Source organism: Pseudoliparis swirei, chromosome 5 (assembly GCF_029220125.1).
Source record: "Pseudoliparis swirei isolate HS2019 ecotype Mariana Trench chromosome 5, NWPU_hadal_v1, whole genome shotgun sequence".
Lineage (NCBI taxonomy): Eukaryota > Metazoa > Chordata > Actinopteri > Perciformes > Liparidae > Pseudoliparis > Pseudoliparis swirei.
Genome location: NC_079392.1, coordinates 17,153,063 through 17,165,166, shown reverse-complemented (window position 1 = coordinate 17,165,166; position 12,104 = coordinate 17,153,063). Strand labels below are relative to the sequence as shown.

At 41.0% G+C, this 12,104-nt stretch overlaps 2 protein-coding genes across 5 annotated transcripts in view; one reads left to right on the top strand and one right to left on the bottom strand.

Moving 5' to 3' along the window:
- The window catches only part of LOC130193964 (adhesion G-protein coupled receptor D2), a 219,405-nt gene that overhangs the window by 98,874 nt on the left and 108,427 nt on the right, over nt 1-12,104 (bottom strand). The window lies entirely within an intron of this gene.
- The window catches only part of nr5a2 (nuclear receptor subfamily 5, group A, member 2), a 117,105-nt gene that overhangs the window by 63,566 nt on the left and 41,435 nt on the right, over nt 1-12,104 (top strand). Inside the window, exon 7 of one of the 4 annotated variants that reach the window (XM_056414830.1) lies at nt 10,411-12,097. The exons of the other annotated variants lie outside the window; for them this stretch is intronic. Coding sequence (XP_056270805.1) covers nt 10,411-10,661 — 251 coding nt within the window. The 3' untranslated portion in view covers nt 10,662-12,097. Of the gene's footprint in view, nt 1-10,410; nt 12,098-12,104 lie in introns of those variants that run through there. 4 annotated transcript variants of the gene reach the window in all.

The following is a 12,104-nucleotide window of genomic DNA, read 5'->3' as shown; positions in this document are numbered from 1 at the left end:
GTCAAGAGGTGTACTTTAATCAGCCATAATATCAGACAGCTGTTTACATTTATCTGAGCATTCCATATCAGCAGGGATGGATTAACCAACGGGCCTACCGGGCCCAGGCCCAGGGGCCCATGAGCTCAGGGGGCCCCTGGGCCTGAGCCTCCGTGCGTGACGTCGCTGTTATTAACATTGTATTGATATGAATATGATGATATGATACGATGCGCCGTAGCCGGTATATGCTAGGCTTAAATCATTCATGTCAGTAACAGGGCCCCAATAGTCCTACTGAGGGATGGATTACCGAACGAGCCTACCGGCACCAGGGGCCCATGAGCTCAGGGGGCCCCTAAGCCCAGGTGCCCATGAGCCCAGGGGCCCTGAGTTTAGGGGCCCATGAGCCCAGGGGCCCGTGAGCTCAGGGGGCCCATGAGCTCAGGGGGCCCGTGAGTTCAGGGGGCCCATGAGCTCAGGGGCCCGTGAGTTCAGGGGGCCCGTGAGTTCAGGGGGCCCATGAGCTCAGGGGCCCGTGAGTTCAGGGGGCCCATGAGCTCAGGGGCCCGTGAGTTCAGGGGGCCCGTGAGTTCAGGGGGCCCATGAGCTCAGGGGGCCCCTGGGCCTGAGCCTCCGTGCGTGACGTCGCTGTTATTAACATTGTATTGATATGAATATGATGATATGACACGATGCGCCGTAGCCGGTATATGCTAGGCTTAAGTCATTCTTGTCATGGTCATATAATTCGCGTTATGTTGTCTGCTCAGCTCCGGTATCGTTGTTCCATACGGACTGTTTTGTTAGCGATGTTTAAAAATATATATATATTTAAATGTTTTTATTTTTTTTTATTTTTTGCGGGTGGGGGGGGGGGGGTGGGCCTTGACACGTCCAGGCCCAGGGGCCCGTGGTTTCTTAATCTGTCCATGCATATCAGTGCGCACTCAAAATAAGAATAACGGTAGATTTTGCACGACCCTTAGTTGTCAGTTCAAGCTTGACAGGTTTCTGTAATCTTTGATATTTTGGAGGGAACTACTTTAGATGAGTGGTTAGACGAAGAGGATACTACAGGTGACATGCTACCAGAGAGAAGAAAGAAAGTGAGAAGTGTTTGCGCAACGGAAAAAAACAATGTCAGCCAAACGAAGTGTGCAATGAACTGCTTGTGCGGTGCTGGTGTTTGATGAAGCGTGTTCACGTCCGCAAACAATGTTTTTGTTGGCGTTTTAAAAACTCGTAGATGTCAGGGACAAGACAAAACAAAGTTTGGTAAAGTTGAAAAGATATTCACATATTCGGCTTGTTGCTAAAGCCAGGGACTATTTTCTCTCTGCTCCTGAAATGAGATACACAACGTTTGGTGGCGACAACTATTTTGTGCTGAAGGCAGCTTACTATTTACTAACTATTTATTATGTCGCATGCAACCGTATAATAAAAGCAATTAGGTACTCGAGGCGGATCTTTGTCGTCAACAATGTCCTTTTTAAGGGTTTGCCGGCCCTCCAAGCGAAGAGGACATTATTAACGACAAAGTCCTGCCTCTCGCACCTTATTGCTTAATTATAACCACACCTCGTAGTGATCCTTAATTTGATTGTGCTTGAAGTGTTACTGCGTTTATCAATACTTCTTCACGTGACTTTTTACTTTGTAATGCAGATGACTTGAAATGCATGTACATTATTTGTGATAAATAGTAATACAAGTAAAATACATCCATCCATCCATCCATTATCAATACCGATTATCCTCATTAGGGTCGCGGGGGCGCTGGAGCCGATCCCAGCTGACATAGGGCGAAGGCAGGGGACACCCTGGACAGGCCGCCAGTCCATCGAGGGCACATATAGAGACATACAACCATTCACTCTCACATTCACACCTATGGGCAATTTAGAGATCAATTAACCTGCAGCATGTCTTTGGACTGTGGGAGGAAGCCGGAGAACCCGGAGGGAACCCACGCTGCCACGGGGAGAACACGCAAACGCCACACAGAAGGACCGCCCAGACCGGGAATTGAACCCACGGCCCTCTTGCTGTGAGGCGACAGTGCTAACAGTAAAAAACATACTTATATATATATATATATACATATATGTATATATATATACAGACCTGTGATATGCTTAACACAGTCATTTAGCGTATCACAGGTCAAATGTTAAAAAATAAATATGCAATCAGATGGACCTCTAGCTTTACACACCCACTTTGTCAATCATTTGTGAAGTTGTAAATGTGAATAGCTTCACTCCGTCAATAAATGGGAGCAACAGAATTAGTGCTGCGACTGTTGTTTCCGCAGCAAAAACAAATCTTTATGACAGGACATTTCGGGCTACAGTAGCTCATGATGCGTCGTTACTGTTAGTCATTGGACAATTAGTACAACAGGAATGAAAAAGACAAAGGAATGAAATAAACTAAGAGGTTGAGCAAAATAAAAAGGAAACTTTTATGAAAAAAAATGTAATAGCCATTTAGAATTCCTCCCTTTCTATTTCAACACAATTCTTATTTTTAGCATGAAACTTTCAATTTTAAATGATATTCACTGATCACTGACATTCAGACCGACATACACATGGAAACTTGTGAGCCTAAACATTGAAAAACAACACTGTCAATTACAGTAGAACAAATAATCCAATGGCTGTCAGCCATTGTGTTCCTGTTTGAATTGTGTCATGTGTTTAAACTGGTGGTAGTAAGCTATCTGGTAAGCTATATGGTTGTCAGTGGCTGCTTTAAGTCTATACACCCACTTCCCTTTGCTCTTTGAGCTTCTGTGTCCATGCTTGTCTTTGGACAATGTGGTTACGAGATACTTCTAGCACGGCAGAGAACAGCGGAGCTTTAAGGTGTGTGTGTGTGTGTGTGTGTGTGTGTGTGCATACTGTGGTATGCGTGCACATGTAACCAGAGACAGTGATTAAATGTTTTAGAGCACAGATGATCCAACAGGTGTTTGCTGTCTCTTGTCCTCTGAGCCTTTCTCTCTCTCTCTCTCTCTTTCTCTACTTTGAGCCCCCACCCTCTCGGTGACCCCCACTCCTGAACCATCACAGCTCCTTTCTTGTCTCTTCGTTCTTGTGCTGAAGGATATTTTAGGCAACAAAGGCCTGTGAGTCTACCATCTTACACATAACGAGATATACAAGTTGAGCATTGTATTGCATTGTAAAAATGGGAAAGAACAACATGGTGGTGTAAAACTTTAGAGCTTAAATAAAATGTGTGTTAAAACACAAGCACTTCTTTTGCACACACATATCATCAGAATTATAAATTATAAATGGTGTGTAATGAAAGGCTATGCCATACATTTGTCATAGCTCTTGGCTTATGCATGCTGCCTCAGGCAATAAAGTTGTAATTTAGTGCCACCTGGCACGGACATCCATGGCTACTGTTGGCATGGAAGCCTGTATATTCTCATGGTGCTCAAAAATGACTGAAACTCAACAAATTTTCAACAAACAAGTCATATTGTCATTGTGGTTTGTCCTCAATATTATTAATTTCCTTAAATTCCTTTGCAATGTGTATTTGAAAGTCAGCACAGAAGAAATATCCAGTGAAACCTCACCTCAGTTCTCCAAATCAACTCCAGCTTTGAGAGACAGTGTGAATAAATTAAAGTCCAATTTGCAATTAAGTTGACTCCACTTGTCAGATGACAGTAGACGAAAATCTCACAAGAAGTTAAAAAGTAGGTGTGGATAACATTCTGCACACTCTTAAGTCCGCATTCTACTTGCTGGCTTCCATCATCAGACGAGAACGAAGCACCAGACAAGGGAGAGAGTGGGGTAGATTTAAAACGAGAGAGTGCAGGAAAAGTGAAGAAGGAATGAGAGGGAGAGGGGGGGAAATGACGCTATGGATTAACTGTCCTTCATGCTGAAAATATACATCCCCAGGCGCTTGGCACTGAATTATTAATTCAAATTTGTCAGAGAAAGAATGAGAGAAATATATTGACGGGGAGACGGGCCCTTTAATGGTCTCATTAAAGAGGAGGCTTCCCACACCAGGCACCTTCTGTACTGCTGTAGGAGTTTTTGGGGCAATGGAGGTTTGGAGGGGGGTACTTGACCCCCAATGATTTTCTGTCACTTTATCATAAACAAGAAAGGTTGACATGCCCCCTCCACTCCCCAATGCTTTCCTTCCACCAACAAACAAACCCAGTGTGTAATTAGCCAAGGGGTGCAAAAGTGCACTGAATGTAAATGGCTCACACACATGCACTGATAGAAAGAGACAACAACTACACACACACACACACACACACACACACACATTATATGTTATGCCTGTATATACTGGTGCTGACGGATACAAATTAAGTGGGGGGTAAAGTCCAGAGGACCCTGAAAGGTCCCCACGCAGGTACAGCCATATTGATTCCTAATTAATTCACATTTTATTCAGTTCCATCGCACTGCTCCATTTCCTCAGATCACACAAAACAGTGACTTATCTTCTGGATTGTTGAATTTGAGCCTGTCAAGTGTTAGCGTCATTAGCTGCATATAACTACGTGACTGGGAGCTGTGTTGGTGAGGGGGGTGGGGGAGTGGGGGGTAAACTGTCTGTAAAATCCAGATGGCATTAGCAAGGTGAAAGAGCTGGGACCTGCGGGTGCAATGCGCCGTCCGAGGTCGGCTCATTGAAAGGTGTTTGGTTCAGACTCCAGGGGACTAAAGAAAGGGGCAATACGAAACAGAAGGGTGGGTGGTAGGGAGGGCGGGGGACTAGAGGGACCACCGATTCATTGCTGATTCAAATATCTTAGTATCCCTGTGGCAAATACATTTTCATAATGCTGAGACAATGAGATGTTTTTTTTCTCCCTAGCTTTCTTCCGTCACTCTGCAGCTAGATAACATGAACAGCAGCAAATGGGGCCAGTAGCTAAAAAATATTTTAAGCCACAAAACAGAAACAAATAATTACCACTATTAAAGTAGAGTAACACATACCATCCTATGTCAAAAAGTGTGAACTACCACTTTCATATTTATTCCCGCTGAAATTATCCATCCTGGCTGTGTTCATCTGTTGAAGGCCTTTAAAACCATAATACCACAGCTAAACAGGATCAACTGTTACAGGATGTACATGGTGTTCCCCTTCACCTCAGGATAAACCCTTAGTGCCTTCCAGACAGCATAGTCAATGAGGTAAGCTGGTCTCCTTCCTGCTCGAAGCGTCTTTTCTCTTGTTTATTTTATGGGACCTAAGGCACTTTTCCTTCCCTCTAAATATCTCTCGACCTCTCTCCATCGCCCAGCCAAGCCCGCCGACCCGTCCTTGGGCGACAGGACTGAACCAACCACTACCCGTGTAGCTTGACAACAATAGCAATGTTGTCGGAGGAGGTTAAGATTTGACTTAATATATCCCCAACTGGACCGTGCATTCTCTTTCATAGCTGCATGGCCTGAGTGGCTGAAGGGAGGGGTCGATGAATCAGAGAGCAAATTGAGCCTTCATGCTTTATTCTAACACACCAAGAATAGCTCTTCCCTGTTGGTGACCACAGGTTCCCAGGAGCTGTGAGACAGTTGATATTATGCATTGTTAGCGCAGAGGATATTTGGCCTCTGGACACTGGGCTCTATGCTAGCTTGAGGGCATGTAGGTAGAGTACATCACTCTATGTTGTTGAAACAAAGGGTCACTTTTCAAGTTAAAGGGTCACTGTTCGTGGCTGGATGAGGTCTTAGTTAAATGATTTCTTGATATCCTTTCACTTCATTAGATAGTAGGCTGTAGGCTCAGATACAACTTTCCACCAAGAGGTATATGGTTTTTGCTACAATAAATATATGTGTATTAATGTTGAGAACCAATAACCAGAATGCAAAATATGCTTATATTACATTTAACCCCAAACCCCAAATGTTTTAATACATTCTATGTCACAGGAAAAAAGTGTGGAATAATGTGGATGAGGTGTTTGAATGTAAATCCAAGCCGAACCCTATATATAAATTATTAATTTCTGATAATGACAACCCACTTTGCATAATGATTGGCCTGGTGAGCAGAGTTTACAACTTTTCATGTGTACCTTTTCATACATACACATGAGTACAGCACCATGAATAATACGATTATTTTTAAAGTGTGCGCCATTATCCCCCGTATTTAAATGATTATCGCGTCTACAACTGGCTTTTGTATACCCTGCATCTACAAAAAGTTATATTTTGCAGCATGTAGCAGTGTTGACCTGTGCTTCAATCAATTGTTATTAGAGATCAACAATCAGCTGATACATCCTCTTCATGCATCCTGTGATGTATATAAATCAAGTCTCAATGAACAACCATTAAATGTTAAGGAGCAATCAACATCACCCCCCCCCTGTTTTTTTATTCGCCTCGAAAATGGAGGCATTGTATCTGGGAAAGGGAATTCTCCAAAAGCGACTTGGAGGAAAACTAGGAGGCTGAGATATCTGGGGAGAAGGGAAACTTGTTTTCTGGCAAGCTTAGATAGATGAGGAAAGCAGAGTCTCCTGCAGAGGAAAAAAACAGAGACACACACAGCCACGTCAAATGCTGTCAGTGGAATATTGATGCTAGCTACAGTGTGTGTGTGTGTGTGTTAGTGCGAGTTTGAGTACTTCATGACTTAATTGTGGTTTGAGGGTAAAATGGGGGCAAAGAAGGTTGCTTCTCTCCAATACAAAGCCCAACAGTGCACCATAAATCAGATTATAGCCTAAGTGATACTGTTAACCATGCGGCCATTGCCCCTTGCCCGGTGAACCTTATTTGCTTTGATTGGCCTTGCTGCCCTGTTTTTTAACACCACACTCATACACACTCACACAGCCTAATTCCCCAAGTGAACACACAGCTCAACATGTATCTTATTGTTGGCAGTACTCACTTTGTCCCAGCAACCCACCCAGAGTCAAAGGTTATTGCGTTCAGCTCTTTCAACGCCTCCATCTCTCATTGGAGCAGAGCTGTGAGGCAGATTAATAATGAATAAAGTAGCAGTTGACAATGTTGATTTGATAATAATCCAGTAAGGTGCAATAAAGAGGACTTGGCGTGGACATGGGTTCAACTCCTCGTTCTTTGAAGCACCGTTGTCGTAGTAAAAGGTGCGTCAGCTTTCATCGTTTTGGCCCGTATAAATGCCCTATTGGAAGAGCAGGAGCCCCCAATTCCCACCTATACAGGAAGTGACCAGTTTGTCTTCCACTCACGTTTAATTGGCCACGTTCACTGACAACACTTGACTCGATAACTGTTTATGACCCAAGAGCTTTATGTGTGGTTTTTGGACCAGGCAGGAAATATATGTTGTGAAGTTTGAAAGGCACAGTGACTTGGCAGCATGTGACTGGTTTATTGATTGAGGGCACTAAAGTGTACTGTGAGAGGCCATGGTGTTATTTTGCCGTGTACAACATGATGACAAGACGACATGACTGGAAATAGGTGATAGTGTGATGACAAAATAGCATTTCAGTGGAATATAGATGCTATACCTCATACCACATGAGTTTTTTTAAAATCTTAAAACATAAACTGCAATGCATTTTTTTCTTCACTAAAGGTGTTTTAACTGATTCAATCTAATTAAATGTTGTTTAACTCCAAATGTATAACATTATCATTTATGTGCACAAAATATAATCAGCCCTTTCCGATCTTTTTCACCCCTCTTGTTATTACAATTTGGCTGAAGTATAAAATCTTCCTCAACCTAGGAAAAAAATTCTAGGGTAAGTACCATGCTGCCTTACTGCACAGTTCAGTATTCTTTAGCTTCGTAAAGGCGTACACACAGTGATGCATGTTTGCTTGAACTTTGACACCAAGTGATGTTTAAAAAAAAAAAGATTCTGTTCAGAGATTTTTCACACCACATTGTCCAGTCTTTGAGACATCAGTGAGATCAGAGTGTAGTAATATAGTGAATATTTGTATTGGTGAATGTGCAGTGTGTCTAAATGCTGTATGTCTCCCTGGAGTAGGTGGATTGCAAGGGGCTGTGAAAGAGTGTAAAAGCACATGCGGACACAAACATGTGCTCACAGCAAATCGTGTCTAATTAAAAAGCACAGCAGTGATTTCAGAGGCTCTGTGATAGAGAGAATGTGTGTGTGTGAGTGCAGGTCGTTGGCTTCAGCATGATCGCCCGTCAAAAGAAACAATGTATTCTGCGGGACCTCAGGGTTTCCATTTGAGTATTCAGACGCGGCGCTGCAACGAGCTGTGGCTGTTTTATGTGGAAAAAAAGTTGATAATTAGTCCCACAGTGACTGAACAATGAGATAGAGAGCAAAGGGTGGAGGAGGGGGTGGGGGGGGGGGGGAAGGGGAGTGCTTACCACACTTAATGCTCCGACCTGACACTGTCTGGGAATCATTGATAAATTGTTTCTTTTGGATTTTTTTTCATCTCCTACCCTTTTCTCTCCTGCTTTTGCATGATCAGTAAAATTACAATCAAACCACTTTCCTGATGTGATTAGTAAGAACATTAAGCAGCATTTATCATCAAGCAGATTGTTTTGTATTTGTTGTTATTTATTAGCAGGTATCGTAGTGTAGTAAGAGTAGGTATAAAACTATTGTCATTTGTGCTTTTTCGTTTTTTCGGAAGACCTCATTCCTTTTTTTTCAAATGGGACTGGGTAATAATTAGCAATTAAAATGCTATTCTTTTGCCTCACTTTACACTAATTAGCTAGACAGTAACACTGGGTACTAATTCTCTGTGTTCCCCCATTCTCCCCACACCTAACATCCACACATAGAGGCATTAAACTCTCCCCCACATGCATATCTTGCGCCACAAAAAACTTTAAAAACAAAAGATCTTCTGATATATTTTCTATTGTTATGGTTATTCATTAAATAATTAATTGATTATATTGCAGGACCTCTGACCTATACTGTCTATGTAATCAGTCCTTTAAAAAGGGTATTTTTCCTAATAAAATGAAAATCGCAACGGTAATACCAATATTTAAAATTGAAGATAAGCATTACATGGATAATGATTTGGTTTATTATAAAATAAGGCAGACAATGTACAGAGCTAAAGCAAACTCACTACCAGATTGTGTAAAAAGTTTCTTTTCAATACATGGGTGTAAATATGATTTGAGAAATGTTTGTAAGTTTACTGTACAAAAATAAAAAAAGGGATTAAATGAAGATGTATTTCTATTGTAGGAGTCCAATTATGGAACAATGTTAAAATGGATTTAAGAATGGTCAACTAATTTTTGGTTTTCAAAAGAATTATTTATAAAACAATTGTTGAGGGTTATAAGTGTGATTGAAACATATGTGTATGGAAAATGTATGTATATATTGTTTTCCTTATTCTTTTTCTTTATTTCATATTAATTATCAGATTTATTTGGTAATAATAATTTAGGATAGGAATATATAAGCATTGTTGCTTCTACCTAAACCTTTTCAGTCTTTCTGTTTTGTATATGGTATTGTATTGCAATGATTGACTAAATACAAATACACAAAAACAACAACAATATACAGCCATCAAACTCTCCTACACATGCATATCTTGTGCCACACACAAACACAGTCAACATCTTTCTGAGCAACCATGACAACCCCTCATATGTTTTTTGCTGTGATCTCGGCTTACCTTGTCATGTTGCTGCATCTGACATTGCTGAATTTCTTATATTGCAGCATGAGATGTTACAGCAGAGGTAACTTGGCCTTTCTTGTATCAGATTACGTTACACATTTAACAGATTAAAGAATGACAAAAAGGTGAACATATTTTCCGTAATACTCAATTTGTAGACTTTTTGTTTTCCCTATTAATTAGTGGTTTGACTTCATGAGTCTCACTCAAATAATTGTGGGTCTCATTAAAACTAAAATATTTTTGGGGCAGAAATTATTCCTCAAACAAACAGATATTGTATTGCAAATCTACCAGGACTGTAACTGAGACACTGACACTGGGATCTTGTTCTCTGTTAGTTTGTTTTTTATGGAATTTGGGGGTTTAGACAACTTCTAATGAATTGTATGTTCTTCAAATAAAAACTTAACACACGATGGATATTGTATATATTAATTCCAGGTTTAAACTCGAATAACTCTGCTTTGAGACAGTATTTAGGGGAAGTTAATGGTAGAACTAATCTGAATAAAGTTGTAAATTAAGGGTTGAGGGAAGGTCCAGTGGAGGGTTATGGACTCGTTTTTAAAAGACTTTTTGAACAACTCAGAAACTTTTATATCCGTGTATTTGTGACATTTTGTTTATCGTGCAAATAAGAACAAGTCCATTATTGTTCTTGTTGACCTGCGTAGGATGCTTGTGTGTTCAAGCCTAAAGCCCTGACTCCACTGAGTTAGCTTTTGTAAGGCTATATCAATGTGTCTCATAGGTGCTGGTTCAGGAGTCTGTCGGACAGCTGAGTGGCAGCAGGAAAAAGCACATGCCATGTTTGTTTGGAACCTTCTTTGTCACCGACCGCACCCCAACCCCCCTTTTCCTGCCCTCCTCTTGGCCTTATTTAGCCACCACGGTCACTCAGAGGTCACGGTGATCACGCACACGCTACAAACCAGCTCACACATACACAGGCAACACAGGAACAAACACATACACACACACATACATATTGTAATAGCATGATAGAGTGCATCATAGATGGAAGAGCTTCAAGGACCTGCTTCTCATTCTCTCAACCTCATTTATCCCCCCCTCCTTCCTCCTAATGCTCTGGGTGGGTGGATGGAGTGTGTGTGAGTGTGGGAAGGGGGCACCATGTGAAAAATAGTATGTGTATTTCAATGGATTTGTGTCTGTTTGTGTGTGTCGGGGGTGAGAGAGAGAAAGGCAGACTTTTAGCATTAAAGATGGTATATTTGAGTATGGGTTGGTGTGTATGCGTTGGTCTGGAGGTGTCAACTAGACACAGGGACTCTGTCATTCCACATTAGCCCACTGTGAGCACACTCAACCTGGGGTCAAAAAGATTAATAAAAGATCACACATGCACACATACACAAACAGAGACAGAGCTACTATCTGATTATATATTCTGCAGCCCTGTGCTTCATAATCATGACACAGTACACACAGCGCTCTTGTTCACCATTATCCATTTAGCACATTTTTGTCTTGTCTTGCAATAATCTCTTCAAACCCCTAGTGAGCTTATTATAGTCTTGGAGAAGTGCTTATAGCTATGCGTAAAGGTAGGATTTTTGAAAGATGCAAAATGTTTTTTGACAAGGAAATAATAGGGAGAAATATGAATTCATGCGCTTTTATTGTACCCTGCAGTTTAAGTGATTACTGTTTCACACAATATTGCTGCTCTTTTAAACACTAACTATATTATATATTTCTAATGACAATTACAACACATTCTGTTTTGTTTTGATATTAAAGATGAGGTGAAGATGTTAGGTTAAGGAGCAGCTCTGGTACTAATATAACTGTAACTCTGCCCTACATAATTTATTGAATCTCTTGGGTGAAGAACCATTTTTTGCCTTTACCTGATTCCCTTTACATCGTCGTCTTAAGAGATGATTAACAGGGGTAAAAGTGGATGGAGGGATATTTCATCATGCGTTTCATTCTAAAGTTAACAACAACAACAACAAAAAACATGTGACATTGTAGCACTGTCCCCTGAGAATACATATTATTCCAACATCTTTGTCTTTGAAATATTAACCATTATGAACCATGTATTTGTCTCCATGAGGACAAATGCAACTGTCTTGAAATATAGTTTCTGCCATGAAGAACTTTCAGTTAAGATGAGACATGAAGGCAGCTGATGTTCAAAAGGTTGGCCAGTACACCTTGCCTTAATATAGGACTGGATATGCACACAATCCAACCATGTTGATTGAATTATATTGATTTGGACAAATGTTGTCTTTTGAAAATCAATCAGCGGTGGTGTGCGACATGGTGGCTTGTAATTCTTGGCCAATACTTTTATATGTTTAAGGCCTGTTATAATTGTTCACTTCTTTATTCCGATAATTCTTAACAGCCCTCACAAAGCTTGCTTATTATATGTCATCTCATCTAACCTCTTAATTTGCTGGCTCCTGT